The 26260-nt window shown below is 50.9% G+C and overlaps 13 protein-coding genes across 13 annotated transcripts; 8 read left to right on the top strand and 5 right to left on the bottom strand.

Moving 5' to 3' along the window:
- Positions 1–67: 67 nt before the first annotated feature.
- On the top strand, positions 68–2497 carry N7503_001376 (pentatricopeptide repeat protein; the record flags this gene model as incomplete). Its single annotated transcript, XM_057060923.1, has 1 exon — positions 68–2497. The coding sequence occupies one exon, from the start codon at positions 68–70 to the stop codon at positions 2495–2497; it is 2430 nt and encodes an 809-aa protein (XP_056924885.1).
- A 263-nt stretch (positions 2498–2760) lies between these two features.
- N7503_001377 (S-adenosylmethionine-dependent methyltransferase) lies at positions 2761–3329 on the bottom strand (the record flags this gene model as incomplete). The annotated part of the gene is made up of 4 exons (XM_057060924.1): positions 2761–2816; positions 2874–2955; positions 3029–3138; positions 3275–3329. Coding segments are annotated over 4 exons (303 nt in total), but the record flags the coding sequence as incomplete, so codon positions are not given.
- Positions 3330–3384: 55 nt separating this feature from the next.
- Positions 3385–4306, top strand: N7503_001378 (putative transcription initiation factor TFIID subunit 13; the record flags this gene model as incomplete). The annotated part of the gene is made up of 2 exons (XM_057060925.1): positions 3385–3760; positions 3834–4306. 2 exons carry the CDS (start codon positions 3385–3387, stop codon positions 4304–4306), a joined length of 849 nt encoding a protein of 282 aa, XP_056924887.1.
- Positions 4307–5495: 1189 nt separating this feature from the next.
- On the top strand, positions 5496–7071 carry N7503_001379 (glycoside hydrolase family 76 protein; the record flags this gene model as incomplete). Its single annotated transcript, XM_057060926.1, has 4 exons — positions 5496–5595; positions 5650–5897; positions 5971–6423; positions 6487–7071. 4 exons carry the CDS (start codon positions 5496–5498, stop codon positions 7069–7071), a joined length of 1386 nt encoding a protein of 461 aa, XP_056924888.1.
- Positions 7072–8179: 1108 nt separating this feature from the next.
- On the bottom strand, positions 8180–9325 carry N7503_001380 (eukaryotic translation initiation factor 3 subunit F; the record flags this gene model as incomplete). The annotated part of the gene is made up of 3 exons (XM_057060927.1): positions 8180–8384; positions 8451–9163; positions 9224–9325. The coding sequence occupies 3 exons, from the start codon at positions 9323–9325 to the stop codon at positions 8180–8182; spliced, it is 1020 nt and encodes a 339-aa protein (XP_056924889.1).
- A 229-nt stretch (positions 9326–9554) lies between these two features.
- Positions 9555–11889, top strand: N7503_001381 (UTP25 family protein; the record flags this gene model as incomplete). The annotated part of the gene is made up of 4 exons (XM_057060928.1): positions 9555–9706; positions 9759–10296; positions 10349–10923; positions 10977–11889. 4 exons carry the CDS (start codon positions 9555–9557, stop codon positions 11887–11889), a joined length of 2178 nt encoding a protein of 725 aa, XP_056924890.1.
- A 303-nt stretch (positions 11890–12192) lies between these two features.
- N7503_001382 (DMT family transporter) lies at positions 12193–13619 on the top strand. The gene is made up of 2 exons (XM_057060929.1): positions 12193–12568; positions 12679–13619. Exons 1-2 carry the CDS (start codon positions 12224–12226, stop codon positions 13585–13587), a joined length of 1254 nt encoding a protein of 417 aa, XP_056924891.1. The 5' UTR covers positions 12193–12223; the 3' UTR covers positions 13588–13619.
- A 369-nt stretch (positions 13620–13988) lies between these two features.
- Positions 13989–15101, top strand: N7503_001383 (uncharacterized protein; the record flags this gene model as incomplete). The annotated part of the gene is made up of 1 exon (XM_057060930.1): positions 13989–15101. One exon carries the CDS (start codon positions 13989–13991, stop codon positions 15099–15101), a length of 1113 nt encoding a protein of 370 aa, XP_056924892.1.
- Positions 15102–15196: 95 nt separating this feature from the next.
- N7503_001384 (choline-phosphate cytidylyltransferase) lies at positions 15197–17415 on the bottom strand. Its single transcript, XM_057060931.1, has 4 exons — positions 16787–17415; positions 16335–16685; positions 15863–16271; positions 15197–15808 (listed from the first exon to the last, which is right to left on the bottom strand). The coding sequence occupies exons 1-4, from the start codon at positions 17266–17268 to the stop codon at positions 15665–15667; spliced, it is 1386 nt and encodes a 461-aa protein (XP_056924893.1). The 5' UTR covers positions 17269–17415; the 3' UTR covers positions 15197–15664.
- Positions 17416–18164: 749 nt separating this feature from the next.
- On the bottom strand, positions 18165–20173 carry N7503_001385 (PP2C family serine/threonine-protein phosphatase; the record flags this gene model as incomplete). Its single annotated transcript, XM_057060932.1, has 7 exons — positions 18165–18475; positions 18524–18811; positions 18867–19073; positions 19127–19211; positions 19271–19344; positions 19455–19773; positions 20138–20173. 7 exons carry the CDS (start codon positions 20171–20173, stop codon positions 18165–18167), a joined length of 1320 nt encoding a protein of 439 aa, XP_056924894.1.
- Positions 20174–21332: 1159 nt separating this feature from the next.
- N7503_001386 (transcription factor TFIIIB subunit BDP1) lies at positions 21333–23116 on the top strand (the record flags this gene model as incomplete). Its single annotated transcript, XM_057060933.1, has 2 exons — positions 21333–21360; positions 21423–23116. The coding sequence occupies 2 exons, from the start codon at positions 21333–21335 to the stop codon at positions 23114–23116; spliced, it is 1722 nt and encodes a 573-aa protein (XP_056924895.1).
- A 331-nt stretch (positions 23117–23447) lies between these two features.
- On the bottom strand, positions 23448–24392 carry N7503_001387 (DUF1183 domain protein; the record flags this gene model as incomplete). The annotated part of the gene is made up of 1 exon (XM_057060934.1): positions 23448–24392. One exon carries the CDS (start codon positions 24390–24392, stop codon positions 23448–23450), a length of 945 nt encoding a protein of 314 aa, XP_056924896.1.
- A 255-nt stretch (positions 24393–24647) lies between these two features.
- On the top strand, positions 24648–26232 carry mmm1 (ERMES complex subunit MMM1; the record flags this gene model as incomplete). The annotated part of the gene is made up of 3 exons (XM_057060935.1): positions 24648–24700; positions 24753–24783; positions 24840–26232. Exons 1-3 carry the CDS (start codon positions 24682–24684, stop codon positions 26230–26232), a joined length of 1443 nt encoding a protein of 480 aa, XP_056924897.1. The 5' UTR covers positions 24648–24681.
- Between the last annotated feature and the right edge of the window lie 28 nt (positions 26233–26260).

Here is a 26260-nt window from a genome sequence, read left to right on the forward strand (position 1 = left end):
ACATTTACGCCCTCGCTCTCCTCATTTCATGCCTAATACCCTAATGTCGCCGATCGCAAACCCCTGAATGTCATTGCGTCCGCACTCAACCGGTCTTGCTCGGCTCAACGGGCTGTTGTCGGCATCATGTAGAACTCCCGGCGTATATCGGAGGTCAAAGACACCGATTGTTGCACGTGGAGCTCGCTATGTGTCGACTGATACCCCGTTGATGAGAGAAGAAGTCGCTGAAGGACTAAATGTTCCAGTCTCGGACGCCTCACAACCAAATGCCAGCCATGTATCGCCTGAAACTTCACACTCGAAGACCAGCCAAGCTTTGACGGGGAAGTCAGGACAGACAGAGCCCCAGGAACAGTTGAACAACCCACCGGAAAATACACAAAGCCTCGCAAATGAAGAAATGAAACAGCTCCACCGCCGGGGCCTCGTCACGCGTCCACTGTCCAAGACGAAAATCCGCTCTGTGCTTCAAGCTCATAACCTGAGTCCCAGCCTTAGTGATCGCGTATCTCGCTGGTTGAACGCCGAAATCGAAAACAAGGGTCAGGATAGATTTATTGATCAGAAGACGTTGCGGCTAGCGGTGGTGCTTCGTGGCAACTCTCTCTATTCTCGACACCTGGGTTTCCAGCAATGGAAGGACGGATACTCAGAGATCTACAAAGCCAAGCACTACGGGCGCGAAGTACAGAACAAAAGCTCTATACTAGCACTGAAGGAAGAAGGGATGGCACTGCTGGCCAAGGTCCAGACTGATTGCCTGGGAAGCTTTCGAGAAGAATGGCAAGCCATGGACCAGAATGCTAAAGCACAAGCTTGGCAACGCCTTGCCTTTTGGCTCTTGCAGAATGATCCCAAACTGCTTTTGGAATTTCTCATTGTGACAACAGAAGGTCAGGTGAAGCCGGACTTTAGCATGGTTGCTGATTGTCTGATGTACTTGGATACTTTCTATTATGAAGACTGGTTGAAGGATTGGCGGAGTGGTATCTGCACCTATCAATCCGTGATTGAATCATGCCTACATCCAACCCGATGGCCTATACTTTCATTACCGCAGAAGGGTTCTCGGCTATATGTACGACGCGCAGGGCACAAGGCTGTTTCTTTGGCTCTGAAAATTGCCCAAGAAAGATCTCTCTTTCTTAGAGGTGAAACAGCATTGTGCTTTGTGTGGCGTTTTACCGAATTCAAGGATGTGGACCGAGCACTGGAGGCTCTCGCAATGATCCCGAAACTCAAGGATGATGATTTCTCTATGGACTCTCAGGGTGTTCACCGGCATTGCTGCAAGCTTTTGACCTTGGACACTGTTGAAGAAGAAACAGGCGAGCGCAATTTTAAGATCCTTCCGCAGCTTTTGGAGATGGGCATTACACCAGACCGAGATATGCTCAACGTTGTGCTTGCCAATGCCTTTAAGACCAATGGCGAGCTGGGATCTGATATCCTGCAGTTCATGCAGAACCACGGCCATGACCTTGACTCCTACAGTTATCTGACTTTGCTCAAAGATGCAGTCGCCCGTGGAGACCGCGGTAAAGTCGACTCTCTCATCCGCGAGGTTGAGGCGCAGGAAGAGCTGCGCAAGAATCCATGGATCGCCAGCAAAATCTTCCACTCTCATTACATCTTCACTGTCAAACATATGGATGCAGATGCTGACCCCTCGGGCATCTTCTACTCAATGCTTGACATGTACAACCACATTTATGACATCACACCCCTCAAAGAACTCTCCATCATCCCCCCTCGCTACATCCCTCGAAGTGACGGTGCTAATGCGCCTCCTTCTCCAATCCCCCTATACATCATGTTGGCAACCTATTTCCGCTGTCAAAATCGTCTCGCGAACGTCCAACGGATCTACGGTCGATTCCGTGAGCTCGTCGCTCAGGGACATCCTTCTATCGCTCCCATGGTGGAGACCGATCATACCTACAATGAATTTCTAATCGCTTTCCGTAACAGTCCGCGTGGCTTGCGATCTTGTGTTCAGCTTGTTGAGGACATGCTCCATCCAGCAAGCCCGCAACTTGATCAAATTGACAAAACCATTGTCCCAGTGAAGCCCTCTGTGCGCACTTGGACCCTGCTACTTGGCTCCTTCATTTTCCACAGGCAGATCCACGCCTCGGAAAAGATCCGGGAGATGATGGACAAGCACAATGTTCAATACAGCGACGTGACATGGAATATCATCATCAATGGCTATGCCAACGCGCAGAACATCCCCGAGACGGCTGCTGCTATCAAGTCGATGGAGCAGCAAGGTTTCTCCATTGATTCCTACACGATGAAAAGCTTGCGCTATCTCCGTGATCCAGAGCGGCTTTGGGTCGCTATTGATGAGCTGGACCGCAAAGCTACCGAGACGAGCCTGGCGCTTGATACCCCGGAGCCCGAGTCTACAGGTAGAAAGCAAGAGGAGCGCGACCAGCTGATTGACAGCGGATTAGAAAAGCTGGGATCTAAGATGAAGCCCCAGCTGTGAGACTGCCTTTCGTTCTCTCAACTTCTTGTATCATACCCTTTTGTATCACATGCATCGCATATGGAGGCCTTGGCTCGACCCCCCAATGGCAAGCGTTGATTTCGTGAAAATAATGTCAATTCGGCTCATGTACTATACATAGAATCATTATGGCAATTTGCCATGCGCTTGAAATATTTCATAGACAGACTAGAAGATGCGCCAGTAAACCTTGTCTCTTTGTTTCATCTTCCTTGACCATTCATTTTCTCTGATTGTTGATACCTCACCCGAGTAAAAGCGACCAGGAACATGTTCAACCCCCGACAAAGATCGAGACCTGTAAGTGAATCACCAGTGAGCATTGGATTCTACAAGAGGGGCCAGAGAGTCTTACCGCCATCATAAAACAGCATATGCTGACATAGGGGCTGAGGCGCTCTCCTATGCGTGCACATTTCCAGAAGATACCGAAAATCCTGTAACAACCAAATAATCAGTTCTTGTCACTTTCTTTATCTCCCCGCCAGGCCAAGTCTCGAGGGTCCTTACCCGTTCTGGTTGCGATCCATGATCCCTGGCATGATCGAGTGGGCATAGGTGCTCGTGCAGATCAACAAGAGAATCACCAAGACCAGTGATTGAAGGTTGAAAAGGGCCGTCTAAGTGGATGTTCGTGGTGAGTAATGATGTCGGTTATACAAAGTGTACACAGTATGCTGATATGCGTCATAGCTCGACAGCTCGACACTCGACCTTCAGCACCTCGAGCAAGATAAAATCCCAAACCAGACTTACCATCTTGAAAAAGCGATGCCCCACGTCCCTTCAAGGAACAATACAAAAGATCGAAGTGAGACGCAGAGAAGGAAGAAGGTTCACCAATCGTTCACGACATTCTGCCCACCATGTCCGCTCAACGCACGGGCCAACGGGGAAGTCTGAAGCTCCGATTGAGGATGCCGACTCCCAATCCCAACTCGGCTCCTGTCCCAACCCCGTCTGCAGTTTGTCGCCCATTGTCAACGACACCTGCTGCACAATCTCGATCTTTATCGGCCTACGTACCCGGCGACTTCTCTCCACCTTGGCCACATAGCCCCCAGGACACCAATCTCATCCGCGCGGGCTACAAACCCGGCTGGAATCCTATAGACACTCCCACTATATCCACTTCTAAACCATCAACCTCAAAAACCAGACAATTGCCCCCTCCATCGAGGATGGCAGAACCCCGTGCTCGTGCCGCCCGGCACAAGGGCCAGATGAATTTTTCGTCTGAGCGTGAGTTTTCCTCCGAATCTGGTTTACAGTTGTATCCAATTCTCAAACGCGGAACCCTAACATCGATATCCAGTACGACTACTACTTCTCGCCTACGGTGACCCAAGTCCCCATCCCTCATTCTCATCCGAGCCCCTTCCCGAAACCGTGCGCGTCCTCGACGAAATTGTCACGGATTTCATCCTCGAACTCTGCCACGGTGCCGCGCAGGTCGCACACCACGCGCGCCGACAAAAGATCAAGGTTGACGATTTCCGCTTCGCGCTGCGCCGAGACCCGAATAAGCTGGGTCGTGTGCAAGAGCTGTTGCGCATGGAGCGTGAACTCAAGGAGGCGCGGAAGGCCTTTGATCAGAACGATGATCAGGTTGCTAAAGATGCTGGGAAGAAGGGGGCAGCCCCAGCCAATGATGCGGATGCTGGGAATGATCTATTGCCTGCTCCGACTGGAAAGAAGGCCAAGGGTAAAGGCAAGAGAGCTGCAACCCGGAGAGGATCAGATGCTACTGAGGAGTCGGTCTCGAAGAAGAGGAAAACCATCGGATGATTTCATTATCAGATTTTCCACTTTTGGACATTCGTTATCGGCGCTGGATTTGCTTTTATGGATATGGCGTACGGAACATGACAAGGAACAAAAATACCCATGGATATAGTCGAATCAAATTTTACCATTGTTTCTTTGATCTAAACGTGTAGAAGTCGATGCGAGATTTGATTTCCAGTCTAAGCGAATCAGCCAGTCAGATCAATACAATCTATGGAAAGGGCATTGAATAATTATTTAAACGCTAACCTGTAGTGTCCTTAGTACGAATACGCGCTAGAAGGGGCAAGGGTCTGTACCTGGCCCTGACCCTGACCCTGAATACGAGCCTAGTACGACATAAGTATAGTTCGTTCTATTGTAGATCCGCCTGGGTCGAGATCTCCATGTATATACACAAGATTATACATAAATCACATCTTCGCCTATCATGATAAAACTTAGCTAAGCATCACGTAGGCAACTGCCAAGAACAAGAATGATGTCAGGAGTTAGCATTGCCTTTCCTGGCGAGAGATCGGCTAAACCAAAAATAGAAGAACAATTCAATTGGTGAGATCATTAGAGAAGGTTGGGATTGGTCCATTCCATCGCCCCCTTTTACCCTAAAACCAATCAGTGCGAGAGGGACTTTTGATTGGGTTCCAAGTTTATGTATCATACTAGGGATCAATATAGGCTGTGTGAAACATCCGTGAGAGATTGGGAATCGAGAACTTCGTACAGTATGAAATTTATTAAACGGGATATAGGCTACAATATACCATACGTGTATCCTATATTCCTCCTGACGATCTCCCAGTTATTGAACGCTTTGTGCGAAGGGCGAAAATCACCCAATTTCCCACATCCCATGGTGAAAAGTGGGTCGCAACAGACCCTTCTGTACCGAAATTAAACCAGTGAAAACAATGACTGGAAAGCGACTCCACTTTGTCAGGGTCTATCCTAATTTCCAGGGCCCAAGGCCCTGTTATGTGAGGCTCGCGGGGCAAACTGGGGCTTACCTGATTGCTGTCTTTTCCCTTTCCCATCGCATTGACTTTAATGCTTGATTTCCAAGCCCAAGACCACGCTATCCATTTCCTTATCCATTTATATACGCCCGTTACCTCTCGGCACTCTCCGCCCCATCGCTCTAGCGATCTCGATTCCGATTTCGCTTCTGGTCTCGCTTCCTACGCCTGTCATGCAGATTAACGGCACAAGGTCAATATGTGCAGTTATTCTGTATGTGCTGGCGCTTGGCCGACAAGCCCTAGCGCTTGAACTCGTCGCCACCAGTCAAGGTATGAGAAGATAAATGGTCTTGGATCGGGTCAATACCGCTGACACGTCCACAGACTCTATTAAAAATGCCGCCAGCACCGCGACATACGGAATGATGACCTATTATACCGGTAATGAGACCGGTGGGATCCCCGGTGCATTCCCTAGCAAGTGGTGGGAAGGTTCAGCCCTGCTGTTGGCGCTGCTCAACTACTGGCACTTTACGGGGGATGATTACTACAACGAGGAGCTCAGTGTTGCCTTGCAATGGCAGAGTGGTACGAACGGAGATTACATGCCGACGAACTACAGTAGTTTCCTGGTAAGAACTGATAGCAACCCGCGACGGACGATGGCTAGGATCGCGCTCGAGATGCTGATACATTTGCTCCCAGGGTAACGACGATCAAATGTTTTGGGGTCTCTCCGCCATGACAGCCGTTGAATACAAGCTCCCCGATCGCCCGACCGGATTCTCTTGGCTTTCGCTCGCCCAGGGTGTCTTCAACACACAGAAGGCCCGATGGGACACGACCATGTGCGGTGGTGGACTGCGCTGGCAAATCTACATCTACGAGGGCAGTGGATACTATATGAAGAACGCGGTTTCCAATGGTGGTTTCTTCCAGTTGGCCGCTCGCCTTTATCGTTACACCGGCAATGAAGAATATTACACCTGGGCGAAGAAAACCTGGGAGTGGTCCTGTTCCGTACCACTGGTCGATAACAGCACGTGGACCGTTGACGATTCGACCAACGGCGAGCAACAATGTGCCAACGGTGACCAGGTCCGATGGACCTACAATTACGGTGTTTACTTTGGCGGTTGCGCCTACTTATACGCCGCGGTAAGTCTTTCTTTTATACTTTACTCGTAACCATGATTGGAACATCCACTAACAGAAGAATAGACGAACGACGAGTATTGGCTCAACTGTACCACAGGACTCCTAAACACGCTTTGGTCAACATTTTTTACTGAGAAGAACAACTACATCATCTCAGACTGGGAGTGCGAAACCCGCGAAATTTGCAACAACAACGAAGTCCTTTTCAAGGGTCTCGTAGCCAGCTGGCTGGCCCAAACCGCCCTCCTCATCCCATCACTATACGACGAGATCCTCTCAAAACTCCAAGCCACCGGCCAAGGCGCGGCGAATTCCTGCACGGGCAACAGCAACAGCACTTGCGGTGTCCGATGGACAACAGGTACCTGGGATGGACTACAAGGAATGGAACAGCAAATCAGTGCCAGCAATGCCTTCAGCGTACAGATGCTACCGTGGATTAACGGCACCGAATACGGACCGCCTGTGACGTCGAAAACGGGTGGCAATAGTAGCAGTAACGTCAATGCTGGTGAGAACGAAGATGCGGGCAGCGGCCAGACAACGAAACCGGTTACCACCGGTGATAAAGCTGGAGCTGGAATTTTGACTATTATTTTTGTTGGAGGGTTGGTGGGCATGGCCACCTTCATGTTTCTCGGTGCATGATTTTGGCGTTTAGTATATGGCATTGTTTTATAAATTTTCTGATATCCTTGCACATGCTTGCACATATTGTACCATATTGGAACACAATTTTCATTTTGATTGATCTTGAGAACTGGTATATCCAGCCCTGGAGGCGGCTATAGCCAGCACAAAGTAACCAGATATGTAAATACTCGTGGAAATTGATATCCCACCAAAGGATAAGTATCCAATGTTCACAAGCTTACATCGAATATCCAAGCCTCAGGTAGTTAGAACCTGTGGACCCAGTCGACGTTCCACAGTCCAATGACACCCTTGCCCTGACATAGCTCCTAGCCCTTGGCTTCCAGTTCAACACAAACTTTTCGTTTATAAGGACGACCTGGATAGGGGTTCGAACTTTTCGGGGCATAATCTTGAAGCTATGAGAGAGCATGGAGAGAGTCAAGGGAGAATGGCCAAGGGAGGATATAATCGAGTCTTCGTATAGCTGGCAAACATGAGCAGAATGGAGGTTTCCGGCTAATCTAAACACGTATGTAACGTAAATATATCCAAGGATGATATTCACCTTGTGATTACTGTCATATAGATCGTGACTAGGCCACTAAAACTGTAGAGGAAGTATACCTATACATACTGCTACCACATTACTTGCTACTTGCACAAGATGTAACATTTTTATGTCCATTTCATCATAACTAAACGCCGCGCCCAAGTAAGATGCGACTTCGTGAAACCGGGAGTAACAAAGCCCGGGTTGTCCTCTAGACATGGTCTTCTGCAGACTCTCTTCCAAGTCTCTCTGCTTACTCGCAGTACCTCCATCACATACCCCAGCTCTATCTGAACAAAGCCAGATCGACTCCGATGCGCCACTTTGCTTTTTTTTGGTCTGATCGGGCTGTCTGGGCGAGAACGGCCAAAGCAGACGGAGAGATGTGTCTCCAAGAAATGCCTGTCTCATAAAGAAAATGGAGGTCCAAAAGGAGAAATAAAAAAAAACGTAGATAGAAACAAACAAACACGAATCCATTGATGTTGGAACAAGGAATCGAGACATAACATCAAAGGGAAGGGGATTGGAGCTCCACTGAAATCACATGCATCGTTTCTCCGTCATAATCTATGCGCGAGCCTCCTCAGCGGGGCGGTCCTGGCGTTGGTTACGGCCACCCTTACCACCACGCTGGTTGCGGCCCTCAGCGTTGGCACCCTCACCGCTACCCAGGGTCAGCTGGGCAGTTGCTAGCCGGTTGGACAGCTCCATCTGTGTGCGGATGGTGTTGGCCAGGTAAGAAACAACCAGGACGTCCTGGATGTGGTTGTTGCTGTTGCGCCGTTAGTAAAAGAGAAGGAAAAGAAAGAGAATGAGACCAAAAGAGGGAGGAACATACAAGTCGCGCTCAATGTCAGCCGGCTCGACCTTGGGGGCCAGAGCAAGAGCGTTCAGCAAGAACTGACCCATGGCAGTTGAAGCAGGGGCCTCCTCATCAATGACCGACTCGACATATCGTGACACACGGTCGATCATGGAAATAACCTCCTCAATGGCACGCTCCAGAGCCTCAACGTCGGAGGTGATGGAAGCGGAGCGCTCCTCGGAATCCTTGGCGTTGGCAATGGCCTCGAGACCGCTCTTGTCGGCCTCACCGTATCGGAGCTCGTAGGGGACGGGAATGAAAGCGGCGCTGTCGGCGGCCCGCTCAGCGGTGACACCAACGGGGGCGGAGATGTAGGCACGGGTCTCGAGATCCTTGCCGGGCTCGGTCGAGACAGTCAGGTGAACGGCAGGGTGAGGCCATGTACCATCACCCTGACCGCTGTAGAAGTTCTGGATCAAGGCGGAGAAAGTGTTGAGCTCAGAGGCGGTGGCATACCAGCCGACCAGAACCTCGCGCGGGTTGGCCTTCAAGTGCAAAGCCAGCATCTGCTTGTGGTACTCCATGTCGACCTCAACCTGGTCCTCAGCCTCGGAGTGACCCACGGCGAACGCGGAGCGCACTTCGACCTCGCCTCCATCCTCCGATCGTGTTCCAAGCAGCGTTCCGATGACCCGTTCCTGATCGGCATTACGGCGAAGCGAGTGGTCGAGAATGGAGAAGATGGCCTGGAAAAGAGATAAATTAGAGACCTGGATATGATTTGATGTTGGGTTTCATCTGCGTACCTGCGGCTGGATCACCACGTTCAGAGGGGCAGTGGTGGGAGCGGTCCCCACAGAGACAGGGCCCAGGGGGCGGGCGAGGTGCAGGAAGGAGTCTTCGGCCATGGTGGGATTGAAGGGTGGATGTGGGTGAGGAGGTTTTTCGACACTCTCTCACGATTTGGAGACTTCGGAGGGACAATTTTTCCTTGGAGCAAGTGGAGTGCGCCGTGACTTGGTTGTTCCGATTCTTTGTGTGTGGGAATTTTCGCGCTAAGATAAGATAAGCCGGACCACCTCTTTTTCGCAAAGAAAAAACCTCATTTACAACCACCTTTAAATCCAACAATTCAATATGCCTGCTCCCAGAGGTGGAAGAGGTGGAATGTCCTTCAGAGGTCGCGGTGGCTCTGGCTCTCGCGGCCGTGGTCGCGGCCGTGGTGGTCGTGGTGGCCGTGGTGGTGCAGGTCGCAGAGGATTCACATCGTCACGATTGGACGAGATTGAGTAAGTCCCGGAATCGCAAGCTCATACAATATCAGTAGCTAACTAAATTTAGATCGGAAGCATCCTCCGGGGACGAAGCTAACAATGATCAATTGGAGGAGGTTGAAGACGATACCATGATGGATGAGGTATCATCTGGCAGCGACGACGACGAAGAACAACCCACAGCACGCCCATATAACGAATTGCTCGAACTCCTCCAAGCCAACACAGACTCGAAGCCACCAGCTGCGAAGCGAAGAAAGCTCGCTGAATCGAAAACAGAAGATGTGCTAGAAGAGGACGAGGGGGAGTCTGGAGGTGCCAACGACTTGGAAGCTCAAGCACCCTCGGACGATGAGGAAGAGGAGCAAGAAGCCGAAGCCGAAGCCGAAGCCGAAGACGATGAAGATGCGGTTGGACCGTTCGAGAAACACTTTGATATTGGAGAGGGATTCCAAATTACCAAGAAGATTGCGCAAATCGAAGCCAACAAATGGTCCTCGACTAAGAAGGAAGTGGATGGGCTGCGACTGGTGCGCACCGTGCCCGATCTGGGTGATGGCACTACATCTCTGCTTCCAGCAATGAAAGCTACGGCTAATCTTAAGGTAGGGTATATGTGTTGTAGACATACGAGCATTGTAGCTAATGTTTTTCCAGGTCAAGCAAAAGCTGAAGCCTCGCGTCACAGAGTCTTTGCCCACCCTGCAGGGGGACGTTCAGCAGATTGCCCCATATGTGTTTGACTACCAGGATGTTCTCTACGGCGCTCGATCTACCGATACCGCAGATGCTTTGCGAGATGTTATGGCCCTCCACGCCGTCAACCACCTGATGAAGACCCGAGACCAGGTGCTGAAGAACAATGCTCGTCTGGCCAAGGACCCTGACACCGATGTTGAGTGTCGTGACCAGGGATTTACTCGACCTAAGATTCTTTACCTTCTACCGACTCGACAGGCTTGCGTCCGGGTCGTCAACTCAATCACCAAGTTCTACCAGGTCGACCAGCAGGAGAACAAAAAGCGTTTCCTCGATACCTTCTCCTCATCCAGTGAGGGATGGGATCATAAGACAGAGGATGCTCGGGAATTGTTCGGCGGCAACAACGACGATATGTTCCGATTGGGACTAAAGTTCACCCGCAAGACGGTGAAGTACTTTTCGCAATTCTACAGTTCCGACATCATTCTGGCTAGTCCACTGGGCATGCGGACAATCATGGACCAAGCAGAGTAAGTGCCGTTTTATGCATAAGCTTGTACAAACCATGCTAATCCTTGCATAGTGCCAAGAAGCGAGACCATGACTTCCTGTCCTCTATCGAAGTCGTAATTGTGGACCACGCCGATGCCTTGCTCATGCAGAACTGGGACCATGTGTCGTATATCTTCCAGCACCTCAATATGCAACCCAAGGAGGCCCATGGCTGTGACTTCAGTCGTGTCCGCAACTGGTACCTTGACGACCAGGCCCGACACGTGCGACAGACCATCATGCTTGCATCCTTCATCACACCCGAGATTAATTCACTCTTCTCCACCCAAATGCAAAATGCCTCCGGTCGCCTCAAAGCCACACCCACCCACGCCGGCGCGATCACCGAGCTCCCCCTCCCAGTCTCGGTCAAACAAACTTTCTCCCGGATCGACAGTCTTTCCCCGGCCAAGGACCCCGACGCACGATTCAAGCACTTCACCTCGACCGTGCTCTCGACGCTAGTGAAGAACATCACGGGACGTGGCAAGGGTAGCTCGGGCACACTGATCTTCGTTCCTTCGTACCTGGATTTTGTGCGCGTGCGCAACCACTTTGCCACCTCGGCTCAAACGACGCACGTCTCCTTCGGCGCGATCTCCGAGTACAGTGAGACCAGCGAGATGTCGCGGGCCCGCAGTCATTTCATGAGTGGTCGTCATTCCGTGCTTCTGTACACCGAACGTGCCCACCATTTCCGTCGCTACCATATCCGTGGAGTGAAGCGCATTATTATGTATGGTCTGCCGGAGAACCCTGTTTTCTACCAGGAGATTGTTGGCTTCCTGGGACTTGATCCGGCCGAGCTGGCTGAGGCCGCAGAGGGTGGCGTGCGGGTGCTGTTCTCCAAGTGGGATGCACTGAAGCTGGAGCGAGTGGTTGGAACCCAGCGGATTGGTAATATGATGCGTGAAAAGGGCGGTGATACATTTACTTTTGTATAGATAGATGAGACGAGATGAATGTAATGTAGATCGTTACCCTTCCTGTTGTATACTCGATACCTGTACTCAAATACCCTCTCATTACATGCAGTTACAACGCACGTCAAGATTGACTAGAAAAAAAGCAAAAAAATCGAGAAAATCGCTCAACCCATGATATTCTGTACTCTACGATCAACTGGGTTGACCCTGATAGTGGATCCACTTGTCATGCGCGCTATTCAGCTTTTCATTTCTTCACTTCGACAACTTTCTTCACCTCTGTTATCTGATCTTTCCTTTGTTCCACCTCATTATTTCCCTAAAATAGAGTTCTATTTAAATAGAGAAACGAATGAAACGACCGTCACGACGTCACGAAACAAGCATGGCACCCCAGCCTGAATCCTCCAATAACGCCGCCGATCAAGATCACCCCGATGCACCCCTGCCGATCGAGCAATACAGTGATGATGAACCCCGGTCCTTAGTAGCATATGAACCATATCCGATCGAAGACGATGAATCCGAAATTGCCGCAGCCGATTCGCGGCCTCGCCACGCAGCGCATGCGAAGTTGCGCATATTCTGGTTGAAGAATAAGGGCATGTTCCTAGTGCTATTAGCGCAGATGTTTGGCGCCTCAATGAATGTTATGACCCAATTATTGGAGATCAATAGCTCTATGCATCCATTCCAGGTAAGTGCGATATCAATCCATTGACAACGATCAAGTTATGATCACCTCACATCTTGATCTATATCTCCCAAGAAAATTCTCTATAACATACCATACTGACACATACATAGATTCTATTCGCCCGCATGTCCATAACAGCAGTAGCAAGTTACCTCTACATGTGGTACGCTCGCGTGCCCGCTCCGTTCGGCACACGGCCCATCCTAGTCCTACTCATTACGCGCGCCACATTTGGCTTCCTAGGCGTGTACGGAATCTACTACTCAGTTCAGTACCTCCCCCTAGCCGAAGCAACGGTGATCACCTTCTTGGCGCCTATCATGACCTGTTATGCTTGCTCGCTCCTTATTCCCGGGGAGACATTCTCAACCCGGCAACAGCTCGCCGCACTTGTCTCACTCGGAGGCGTGATCCTGATTGCGCAGCCATTTCGCAAGCGCGAAGGCGGCAACGGTGACAGTCCCGGCTCGGCAGACTCGTATCACCACGTCCTAGCGACGATCGTGGCGTTTGTGGGTGTGATCGGAGCCGCGGGCGCATACACGTCCATCCGCATGATCGGGCGACGTGCGCACCCTCTCGTCTCGGTGACGTACTTTTCCAGTGTGACGACGATCATCTCGCTTGTCGCGATGGCTGCGGTGCCAGGGGTTCCATTCCGGTTGCCTAGTAACACACTCGAGTGGTCCTTTATGGTCGGGTTGGGTGTTTGTGGGTTCCTATTGCAGTTCCTTTTGACAGCGGGTCTGTCGTACGTGCCACCGGCAGAGGTGTCGGTTAGTAAAGGCGGACAAGGATCGCGGGCGACGAGCATGGTATACACGCAGGTTGTGTTTGCACTCTTCTACGATAAGATGATCTGGGGAACGACACTGTCCCTCGTGAGTGCGGCGGGGTCGGTGCTCATCCTTGCGTGTGCAATTTATGTAGCAGTTATGCAGGAAGGACGATCGGAGCCGAAACCAGCTGAGGAGGTTGTTGATCAGCCGCGTTACAAGGATGTGGACGAGGAGGCTTGATAGGTAACCGAGGGATTGAGTTTCAGCAAGAGTTAAATGGCGCACATCTTTGTGTTCGGATTGATTACGCCACTGCGCATATCTGAACCGGAGCACTCTGCTCCTCATAAACCCGCATCAGTGCATTCGACGTCATAAGGTTGCAGCGGCCAACGCCAAATCCGAGTTCGCCCGAGACTGATTATTGGATCGAATCTGAAAGTAGTTTTGGGTACAGATATGGCTTCATCTGGTCAAAGATAGTGGAGACTATTAAAGAGTCCACTTTGCCCCGGTTTAGTGGATTCATCCCCGGATTTACCTGTCAGATCAATTCTTTTATAGAAACCATTGCATATTGCATATCATTCTTCCATGCCTATATCTACTACATGTCCCTATACTAGGTCAATCATTTAGACATGCGCCACTTCGACACCTGGGTCATTCGAGACCCCTATTCAATCTGGCATTACTATTCCACCGGTCAACGATGGCAAGACACCGTCCAATCCCTAATTCAGGAACGCAAGATCTGCTCACCAACCATGACCAATGAGCCCCCGATCAATCCCAAACAACCCATGAACTCTCAAATCACCAGCTCTCTCCATCGCCTCCCACCAGAAGTTCGTCAAATGATATGGACCTACGTCTTCGGCTCAAACACAATCCACCTCGTAACAATCAAAAACAAACTCCGACATGTCCGCTGTCCCGAAGAGAATCCCTCTCTCCCTCAACACCGCCACTGCTGTCCTTTAACACCAGCCCGGTGGCGTATCTACGACGGCCGAGTGCCAGGCCACTCAGATCGACTACTATACCCACACACCCACGATCTTCTGCCAGAAAACCTAAGCAACAGCCACTCAGCCCTACTCCGTAGCTGCCAAGCCATCTACGCCGAAGCATCAGATCTACTCTACCGAAACGCCACGTTCGACGTGGACGATCTACATACATTCATTGCTTTCACACAAAGCATCGGAAAAAGGCATCTAGCTTCCATCAGACGTCTGACTGTGCAATGGATGCCAGTGTGGCAACCACTTTCCGGCCAAGATCACAAAGGCTCCATTTACGCGCATACCCACAGCGATGCACTGTGGATCCAATTCTGGGATATAGTAGCGCAATTGCCGAACCTGTCCGAACTCAAATTAAGTATTGATTTGGGCCGGTTCACGGGTATGGTCTCGGGGGGTGGGGTGGTGGTTGTTGCGGGTGGACAGCAGCGAATTCCGCTCATTCTTACTGAGCCGTGGTTATTGCCATTGTTGAAGGTTCGGGGGTTGCAGGGGTTTGAGATGGCAGTTACGGCGCGGTGTGATCCTGCGGCGAAGGGGGTCCTGGAAGGGGATCTGGTCAGGGATGCGGCGTTGCTGAGGGATCAGTTGAGGTGTGTGATGTGTTCACCTGTTGGTATGCCATTGGAAGAGATTGAGGGATTGGGATTGAAAGATTTTGCGGGGGCTTTGGAGGCATTGAGAGAGGTTCCGATCAGGAAGAGGCAGCTAGCTATTACTGCTTGATTTTGGTTCTGTTCCTTATATACCTCTGTTTCTGTTCGTGTCTTGTCTCATTGGTGATACCCATTTTGATACTCTGCATAAGAGTCTGTGATAGAGAGATACAGTTGAAAGAGTCAGCGTTGCATATGTTATAAATTGATATACTCAGTGCTCTACTTGTCTATATCTATAACTTTAACACAATCGACAATCCCTGCTAATATTCGAATTATTACCGAGATACCAAACCCAGATACCCGGGGATACCCAGGGCAATCTATACAAATCCCATTCCATTAGTCTTTCAGCCAACCCAAGCTTTTCTTGGACCAACATGGTCTCACGCTACTCGATTTCGAGCAAACAAATGAAGCAAAACGATGCATAACGAATTGAGCCAATCCATATAGCCACAGCTACAGCCGACAAACAGAAATTGGTTCAATTTCGGAGTATTAGGGAGGACAAAGCAAGGGACGCCACAACACCCGACAAAGGAGATCGCAATTTGGGGAAGCACAAGAAAAGTATAAGACAAGAACCGAATGCAAATGTTGGATGCAAGAGGAATCGAATCCATTTCCCTACTGGGCCGAGACGTCCTTGCCGACGCGGCCACGAAGTTCATCATCGTAGCCGTTGGTCTGCTCGGATCCAGGCTCTTCCTCTTCTGTGGGGGAGTGCATTTGACTGGGAGTTTCCTGGAGAGAAAGACGGCTACGCATCATCTAGAAGGACAGTTAATGATCGCTCATGTAGAAGGACAGAAAGGGAGGATTTACCCATGCTCGTACACCTCCAATCAATCCCAGGCTGTAACCAGTGGCAAAGTCCTCGTTCCGGGCACCACCCATCGGACTGTCGGGGCGGTTCAAGGCCTCCACACGAGACAAGTGCGACTTGCTACCACCAGTAGGGCTGGCCAGGGGACCACGAGCACTGCCGTAATCCACACTGTTGCGGGTACTAGGCGCCGGGCTACTGGGCCGGCTGTTCTGCCAGATCTGTCGCAGTTCCCGACCCAGCTCTTGACCGGTCATAGTCCAGTTGTTCTTGATATTGTCCCGGAGCTCCACCACGTGTCGCTTGATCTCCAATTCATTCTTCTTCAACCAAGAGACATTGAGTTCCTGGCGGGAGGCACCGCGCTTGAACTGACGGGAGATGTATTGATCGTAGTCTCGGACAATGCTAAAAAGACCTCTCGTTAATAAGTGAAAATGGAACGAATCTGAAATACCGGTCACCACCTACCGAGTAATAAGACCTGTGGTACTGACGCCCTCTGTACGCTGAGTAACCAGGAACTTGCCCTGGGCCTTGATGGGCGCGTAAATATCATCGCCTTCCGCAGCCTCGTAGGGCAGGTCATCGTGAGCAACGTAGTCAATCTGATGCTCCGACAAAAACTCCGGAGTCACCACCCATGGGCAGTTGGGGATGACCTCATCCACCCACTTGCAATGCCGCACCGTCTCAGCTCGCTCGGCACCACTGAGCACAGTAAGACCCTTGCGGAGGTGAGTCTCCTCATCACCAGTGACGCCGACAATCAGGTAGGTATCGGGGCAAGCGTGCTTGGCTTGCTCAAGCTGTCTCATATGCCTGCCACGAGATTAGCATATGTCCAGACAGACCTCTATTTCCCCCATAATTCAATGTGCGATCGAGTTCGGATCAAAGCATCGACTGTGGTTGGAACATACCCAAGGTGGAACAAATCAAAGACTCCATCCGCGTAGACTCGCACTGGCCGTCCCGTCGGCGGCGGGTTGGTCTTGTAACCCACCGGATCTTGCAACACACCACGTTGTGGCGGGGGCATAGAATCCTGGTCCTTGGGCAAGTCAATGTGAAGACCAGGTCGGTTTCGAGGAGGGTTCTCGATGTCGGAAGAAGCCACTGTGGTCTCGGAAGGCTCCCCAGGATCCTCCTTGTGTATCGGGATGTCGGCACCGTTGGCGGTCGCAGATGCTGCGCCGGAGCTCTTGCGGGCCCTTTTGTGAGAGGAAGTGGTGGAGTCCTGTGTCTTGGATTTGGGTGGCGCATTGGTAGGCCCGGTCGAGTCCTCGCCGCCCTCTTCGCCGGACGCGTCGCGCGAAGAAGGTTGGAGCTCAGTTGTGGATTGAGGAACGGGAAGGTGGGAAGCGCTGCGCTTGCGCTTACCAGCGGGAGAAGTGGAAGACATGACGGAGACAAGGGGAGTGTGTTCTCTAGTTCTCTCGAGGAAAGAGAGATGGAAAGAGAGATGTCAACGTGTAAGCGGCTTGATCCGGTTTTAGGGGTAATTTTCTTTTTTGGGGCACAAGTGGGGGCTGCCGATGACGGCACTTGTTATGAAACTGAAAACTAACAGACCCTGTAGATCGATCTATCACTCCTTTTATTTCGAGGGTTTACGAAAGATCATTAGAAGAAAGGTCTTATTTGTACCGAGATGTGACAGCTCCCCGGAACTCCAATAAACAGTCAAATGTCTACCAGGGTATCCACTCAAGCATATACCAGATAAACAGAGTGGAAATCAAAATCCCCTTCTCTTTTGTGTTCACTCCCATGTAGTCCCCCCCGATCCAGTTACCTAGGATCTGGTCTAGGAACTAGGTCTTGAAAAAAAAAAGCAGATAAAGTATAAAATGTAGAACGGCACGGCGTGGATAAAGTGTAATGGTTCGTCAATAGCGAGGCATTTTCTGCGGTATCTCGTGGTGTGAAGGCATAAAAAAAGGGACAAGACGTGTTCATGAAGGCCCATGGCTCCCGGCGAAGGGCCTCCCTCATACCTATGATCAACCCTGTCTTCCTCCTCCCAAACCCTGTCTCTCTTTCCAACTCACGCTGACATGAATCCCACGGCGAGAGTGCACCGAACGGACTCAATTGGCCCAACAAATGACTAAGAAACAAAGACAAAACAGAGAAAGGGCACAGAAAGCGGAAGCATGGTTCGTAAGGGGTGGCAGGAAATCGTTAAGACAAACAAAAACGGGCGGGAAGGTTAAAAAAAAGGAATGCCAAACAAGGACAGGAGGTTTGATAGAAAAAGGAGATAGATCGGCCCATGGGTCCTCCTAGGATCCGAACCTAGGCGGTCGACTTGTCGTCCGTAGAGGCTGGAGATTCGGATATTTGAGAGGTATCATGTTTCCCTTGAGGTCCAGGGGTGGCCTCGCGGTCATTCCGGATGGAATCGGTCGGATGCACCTGGTTAACCAGATCATGGTCTTCCGTCTGATCAAATAGCTCCTCCTCGTTCTGATCAGGGATGACCTCGGTGCCATCGCCAAGCAGAATGATCCGGCCCCCGGCCGAGCGAACACTAAAAGCCCGCGAGCGCTCCATCTCCAAGTCATAGTCATCTGGCTGATCCTCGAACTGGTTCCGGATTCCAGGGCCTCGGAATTCGGCTGTGCGCAACTCTGACCGTCAGCACGAAGAGGTACTTCCTTCGGATTCCTCGTGAGACTTGCCGTACTCGGGCGGAGCACAAGGACCGTCTCCGCTCGCAACCCGCTCTGCAATCTGGTTGTACCATTCCTCCTTGGTTTTGCCGTTGAGCAATCCGATGACGGTCATGGTCATGTTATCGCATCCAACTCCACCAGTCTCGCTGTTGGAAGCCAGGCAGTTATCCATCATGTTCTCACAGATCCGGTACAGGTCCTGCTTGGCAGCGATACCCCTCCGAACAAATTCAACCACAGCTTGGGAGGACTGGCAATCCCAGATACCTGAAATCATATATAAGTATGGGATCTCCCTTAGATTCAAGACGATTGAACGTACCATCACAAGCAATGACAAGGAACTCATCATCTTGGGTCACTTCGTGCACAGTCACATCGGGGTATGCGGTGACAATCTGCTGCTCGGGCGACAGCTCAGGGCTCTTCTTGAATTCGAAATCACCGATGGCACGGGACAGAGCCAGGTTTCCATTGACACGGCCAAAGTCAACGAAGCCACCCGCAGCACTAATGCGAGCTTTCTCGCCTATGTGAGGTGTGAGCAGAGGGGCTTGGGTCCGGAAACGAATCAACACTAACCTTCATTCTGGGGCTTGTGATCAAATGAAAGGGGCTTTGCGCGGCCCTTGACACCCAGCACAGACCGGGAGTCACCGGCGTTTGCCTGTTACCCATGTTAGTCATTCTCCGATCCTTTCGTAGCCCTTATCATGCATCACGTACCACCCAGATCTTATTCTTCGAGATAATGCTAGTTGAAGCAGTGCAGCCGGACACTTCCTCCTCATATTTAGGGTCTGCACCGGGAAAACAATCATGGTTAGAAACGAAGTCCGAGGGTAAAGCAGGAAAATAGAATAGAAGGGGCTCAATCCATCTACTCTCTGGAGTCAAAACCTCCACGAACCTTCCAAAATTGCCCGGTCAGTAGCCAGGAAACCATCCTTCATCGCCTGCTCAATATCTCCCTTGGAGAATGCGTCCTGCTTGGCAACGATCTTGTGGAGGTTCTCCCCAGTAAATAGTGCCACTTTGTCTCCACCGTGGCCATCATATACACCGAAAAAGGCTAGACGCTGGTCCGGAGGGGTCGGTTTATTGTCCTCGTTGATGTACTTCGCTTGGAGATCGAGCACAGCAGCGTGGGCATCCTCCATGCTAATTCTCCAGCCTTGCATGGCAGACACGCCGTAGATGCAGCAATCATCTCCGCCCTCGGCCGATGTCTAGATCAAGAACAAACAAGAATAGGTCAGTCAAGCTATCAAGCAGTTTTATGGCGGTAGTGGAAAGAAGCCATAATAGGAGTGCAGGGGCCTATATGTGATCGAAGCGATCTCAGCCCCTCCGAGTCAGCAGGACCCCGCATGGCCGATCCTCAAAAAGTGGAATTCTGGCCATGAGCGACGGGACTGCGACCCTGTAGATCGCAGTGGCCCATCAAAAAAGTCACCGAAACAGATATACGACCGTGCATCAGGGTGTTGCGGGCCCGAGGTGGTGGTGATGTGCCTCGGGCGAAGAAAAAGGCCGGGATATCCCATTTGACAGTGTGGGGAGGGGCAGGGGCAATGGAAAATTGCAACTCACCTTCTCGACCACCGGCTCCGACAAGGTCTGACCCATAATGGCACGGATTGAAATATGAAAGCGGGGAGAGGTGGAGGGGAATCGGAGGGAAGCTCCAGATGAATGGGTGGAAGAGGAGAAAGGAAGTCAGGTGAAAGAGGGACGCAAGGCCTTTCAGCGCGTTTCTGGGTCCCGCGATAAGTCGCCTGCCGAGTGGGGAACAATGACGATCTAGGGCTTTCTTAGGTGATTGAATAAAGGGAAGAAGAGAAACAATGAAGAAAAAAAGAAAGAAAATTCAACGACAAGAACTCTGGCAAGATTTTCGAAATTGAAAGGGGCTGAAGAAATTTCTTGGGTGAGATTGGATTCTTGTGTAGAGAACAGAGATTTCCCCGTAAATTACATGACGAGAAATGAGTCTCGTGGGCTTTGATAACAATCAGGTGACTTTATAGTATGATTCAAGGCTCCTTGGGCACTAGTTTTTACTTGATTTTGAGGCTATAGAAGAGATATTACACACGAGAATATTCTTGCATACTTAAGTCGTTGATCATTCATCTCAGAGCTTCTTTATGTATCCGCATCACGCCATGAGCGGGACGCTGTATGGTTCATACCAAGGGGAAACATCTCCCCGGTCCGAAGCATGTCATTAGGCCCCTTTCATGCCTGATAATCTATGATAGCATTTTATAGTTCTTTAGACAATGATCCTATTGAATATAATGCACGTGCCAAGGTGGATCGATGACTCGGCACTCATTGCAGCTATGAGCTCGAGTCATCTGTTTTTCGTCCATTGAATACATACGGACCCTGACCAGAAACTGTAGCAGATTGACAGTGTTCTCGTGCGATATCACCTAGTCGAGACTGAGATCATTGTGTATCTTACCGTTCCTATTGCATTGAATTAGTCAATCATGACCTTACGTGTAACTATGACTAGTTGACGCAATATGTTTTAGCGGTTTGCCGCACATCTTACATGCAATTATACCAATCCCAGCATACAAAACCTTGGAGATGGTCTGGTCAGATTCCCTTCACTTCCGATCAGATGCTTCAACCTGAATACCTGTTCCTGCTCTTGGAGTTGCCTTCATCTGAGCGTCATCCTTACATAAGCTTCACGTGATCCAACCCGCATATGGGTCGTCAACTTTTTCTATCTTTGAACCCCACCCGATAACCTTAGTTATGGGCAGTCATGAAGTCGTTTTCGAGTTCTGCTATCAGTACGTGTCCAAACATCCCCCTCAAGTACTACAAGCCACCTTGCTAACAGTATTCGTTCCAGATAAGTCGGGCAAGAAATTTGCGCCGAAGGCGCCTGTTCGTCGCGCGCCTGCCGCGCCGGCGCGGCGACCCAGTGCCGCTCAACAAGCCCAAGCCCAAGCTGCCCAAGCTTCACAGGCAATTGAACAGGAGAAAGAAAGTCCGGAGGCGACTATCGTTGAACCGCCCGTTCCCCCACCATCCGCCTCGCAAGCCGTACCCGAGAAATCAACCGTTATCGAAGAAACAACCGTCGCCGCACCCCAGCCTCTAAAGACAGTGCAAACAGTGCCGAAGCCGGTCACATCTATTCCAACCCCTCAACCCAAAATCAAAGTTCCCGTCTCGGTACCAAGTCCTGTGCCAAATCCTTCAGTCACCTATACAGCAACCCCGCCCTCCACCGTCGATGAACCAACATCTCCCCGCACTCTCACTACGGAACCAACTATCGTGCAGTCTATTGAACATGACGTTGAACAGACTGCCACGAATCAGCCCGCCTTGGAAGCGGCACATCTCACAGATACCGTCACCATCGATGCACCCCCTGCTCAAGACTCGGGTGCTGAGTCCCAGGCAACACCTCCTATCTCATTGAAGGGGGCAAAGAAAAGCTCTGAAATCACCAAGACGAAGATTCAGCCACGCCCCAGGGGACCTATCGCAACTCCTCCGTCTACCCGGCGTACCAGTGACACCCCAGCGCATTCCGTGGCGGCTTCTTCCGTAGCACTCTCAACCCCAGAGCCAAGTCGGGCATCGGCAAAGGGAAAGCGCAAGGCTTCAAAAGCAGGAACGTCTGACGTCGATGGCGCCGAAAAGCCGAAAAAGATTCGCCGACGAAAGCGTGAAACTACGCCTGAAGGTGCAGACACGGTGGAAATTCTACCGAACGTTATCAAGATGTCAGAACTATGCAAGGATTTGAAGACAGGCAAAAAGTCGAACCGTGAGATTGCATTACGAAAACTAGAGCTGGAAGAGCAAGAGCGGAAGCAGAAGGAAAAGGATGGAACACCTGCAACGCCTCAGACCTCCAAAGCAGAGGCTAGCAAAGAGCCGGAGAGACCTGAGAAGGCAACTGGCCCTGTCATGCGTATTGTCAACGGTGAAATTGTGCTTGATGCAGCCTCACTTCAGGTAGATCGACATGCGGATGCAGCTCGGGACGCCGGAGATATGGACGTCGTGGAGGAAAACCAACTCACCCGGAAAATTAATCAGGCCACTTATGGCAAGCGATCAAAGACGGAAACTTGGGATGAGGAGATGACAGATCTGTTCTACCGTGGCCTCCGCATGTTCGGCACCGATTTCATGGTCATTAGCAAGCTTTTCCCTGGGCGATCCCGCCGGCAAATCAAGCTTAAGTACAACAACGAAGAGAGAAAGGATGCTCAGCGGATCAATGACGCTTTGTTTGGCCCCCGTGAGATCATCGATATTGAAGCATACTCGCTGTTGACCAATGAAACATATGATGATCCCAAGGTCATCCAACAAGAGCTGGATGACGAGAAGGCGAAGATTGAAGAGCAGCACGAGAAAGAGAAAAAACTACAAGAAGAGATGATTCGCAATCCTACCAACGCCGAAGGGGAGGCTGATGATAAAGCCAACGCTGCACCCATCAAGGGCAAGCGCAACAGCAAGAAGCAGATCAAGAGTGCAGGTGGTGGGACAGAGGAGGTGCTGGGGTCCATCGATGATTAGTCTTATATTTCTTTTCTTCTTCTTTAATTTTCAGCGGGCGTTTAAGATTTGATCGGGTGGCTAGCACTGGAATGTGCTTTGAGGGTTTACCGGCGTTCTTTGCATTCAGCGAATGATACACAGGGAGGTATGCCAATGGAGTTTCACAGCTATATAGTCTGTTTGCATAGAGAAGAATACTAGGAAGTTTTTCGCAAATCATATGTTATGTATAATTCACAACGCTGACTTCCATGATTCCAAGGCCTGGATCCGGCTTCAAAAGCTACATTTCGTATTGAATATTGTTGGCACCGTCATCTGTGCAGTTTGTCCAGATACCCGTCATCCACTATCTGCGTTTTGTTGAGCCAAATCCAGTACTGCTGGATGAATTCGAGAACTGGGGTGGTGAGCGACTTCTCGAACTGCCTTCGCCTGCATTGACACCACCGAATCGCCCAGTCGGCCCTCGCGGAGACGATCCACCACCTGAACGTCGTCGCCCCATTCCATATCCAGCAGCAGCACCTCCAAGAGCACCAGTCCAGAACCCAGGAGTCCAACCTTGAGAAGATCGTCCTCCATTTGTAGGCTTGTCCCCATTCCACCAGCTACCGTAGGCAGGGGGTGGTCCTGAGTAAGGATCATGGCCGCCGCCTCCACCTCCTCCACCACCGGGACCGCCACCACCCCAAGATCCCCCTCTTGTCCGACGTGGACCCCTGGGCGTTCGAGTTGAGGCAGGGCCACAGCACAACTGCCAAATGATCACCCCGAAGACTCCAAAGGTGAAGGTGAAAAACAAAAGGCTCATCCACCATTCCCACACCGGCTGATCAGAGGCCATCATTTTGTTGGCAGATCTTCCGAAGCGGTCTTCACCATGCTCCGTCAATAGCATCCGGTATTCGACACCACAGCTTCCTTTTAGAACCCATTTGTCGTTGGCATTTCGATACCCCTCACACATAACATCTGTCGCACCAAGCTTGAATTCGGACGGAAGTGATGCTTCACATGTCCACTGTACATCTTCTTCATCGTAGTCATAGCCTTGGTTCGTACATCGCATTACCTCTGGCTGGTAGAGGTCACATATCTTTTTTGATGGGCCAACACAGGTAAGTTGTGGGATTGGCGAGACTCGACGAGAGTTTGTCATGCGGTTTGCACGTAGTGTCAGAGTGTTGACATTGGAGAGTAGAATGGCATCTTTGCTTGGTGGGTTCTGTGTCGCGCATAGTGCTGATGAGGTGAGCAGCAGCGCGGTGATGGCAGATGTAAGCCCGCGCATTTTATGTTTAGGATCAACCAGTATGTATTAGCACGCGTGTAGACTGGTACAGTTGATTGTAGGTACGTGAAGATGGTTGGTCTTTATAAATGATAGCTATAATAGCTGTTGCACGTACGTCAGTGGGGTGGAGTACCTTCCAAGTCAGCGTGTCCTGAGGAGAGCGATAAGCGATAAGCGATAATCGATAAGCGGTTCGGGCCAAGAAAAAGATCCACTCGCCGAGAGTTAGGAACCTCCAACTGACAGTGGGGATGGGTGCACCACAAGTAGGCATTGCCCACCGCTGATGATGGCGCTCCAACAACGTGCGTGTGAAGAACCTTGAAACCTGAATGCTTTGTGCTGATGATTCTCTAGCCGACCCAGCGCTTTTGGCGCCTCAATCATCGTATGCCCGACTTATGACGATATGAATGAGATCTAGATCGCTAACCCCTCGATCAGCTTGTCCTTCACCCAGGGCTTTCTCCTAGGACAGCTCTCTGTAGTATTATTGATCGGCGCATTCATCAAGTTCTTCATCTTCGGTGAAGCCCCACCGCCTCCTTCCCGAGGCTTATCCAACCGCACATCCCACCGCCGCTACAGCTCAGTTTACAACCCTCCGCAAGATCAAAAGACACTTCGAGAAAAACCCTCAAACTCAAATGTTCTTCGTCCGGTGCCTGCCTCCTCTACCAATACACGCTCTATTCTCCGAAAGACCTACTACAGCGCCATTCCTACTAATCCGTCCAAACATGGCCGACATCGAATGCACCACTCGTCCCACCAACCGGAGTCACTGGACTGGTTCAATGTCTTGATTGCGCAGACCATTGCACAGTACAGGCAAACTGCCTACGTTCTGAAGGACTCGCCCACAGCCTCGATCTTGAGCTCCCTGAATGCCGCTATGAATAACCCGGAAAAGAAGCCATCCTTCATTGACAAGATTACGGTCACCGATATCTCATTGGGAGAGGAATTCCCCATTTTCAGCAATTGTCGCATTATCGCGGTGGACGATCCCAATTCCGACGGTGGCAGGCTACAAGCCCTATTGGATGTGGACCTTAGCGACGACAACCTCTCAATTGCTGTAGAAACTTCTATGGTACTCAATTATCCCAAGCCTCGCTCTGCCATTTTACCGGTTGCTTTGTCGGTCTCCGTTGTTCGATTTTCAGGAACTCTGTGTATTTCGTTGATTCCGGCATCAACAGAGGACCCCCTTGATACGCCCGCAAAGACACCCGAGCCTACAGTGGAACCAGGTTCCAATACAGCCACCGGGTCTGCCCAGGATCAGAACCCACCCAAAAGCAGTCCCAAGAGCAATGTCGCGTTCTCATTCCTTCCAGATTACCGACTTGATCTTTCTGTGCGTTCTCTCATTGGTTCGCGCAGCCGTCTCCAAGATGTGCCCAAAATTGCCCAGCTGGTTGAGGCCCGAGTTCACGCGTGGTTTGAAGAACGTGTGGTTGAGCCCCGTGTGCAAGTTGTGGGACTCCCAGATCTATGGCCCCGTATGGGTAGGACTGGCGTAAGGCCTGGCGAAGAATCCGATGCCGGGTCTACTGCACCTCCACGCAGCGCTGGCTCTGCCGAGGCAGGAGCGAGCCCGTATCAATTTTCCGACGGCCGTGAACCGGAGGGGCTACGGTTCCGTGGACCTTTGCCTTTGGATCCTCGTTTAGGACTCGGTGCAGGCTCGCGCAGTAGCAGCTTCAATGCTGATATGGGGAGCTTGCGGAGCCCGAGTATGACCCGGCAGGACAGTGCTGGTGGTGCAAGCGACCAGTTCTCCATGCCGGGTGGTATGCCCGGTGGAGTAACTGCAGGCAGAGATTTATGATCACCATTCAATGTTTATGTTTGCCAGG

This window comes from Penicillium pulvis (genome assembly GCF_028828015.1).
Source record: "Penicillium pulvis strain IBT 33274 chromosome Unknown contig_12_segment0_segment0, whole genome shotgun sequence".
Taxonomy (NCBI): domain Eukaryota; kingdom Fungi; phylum Ascomycota; class Eurotiomycetes; order Eurotiales; family Aspergillaceae; genus Penicillium; species Penicillium pulvis.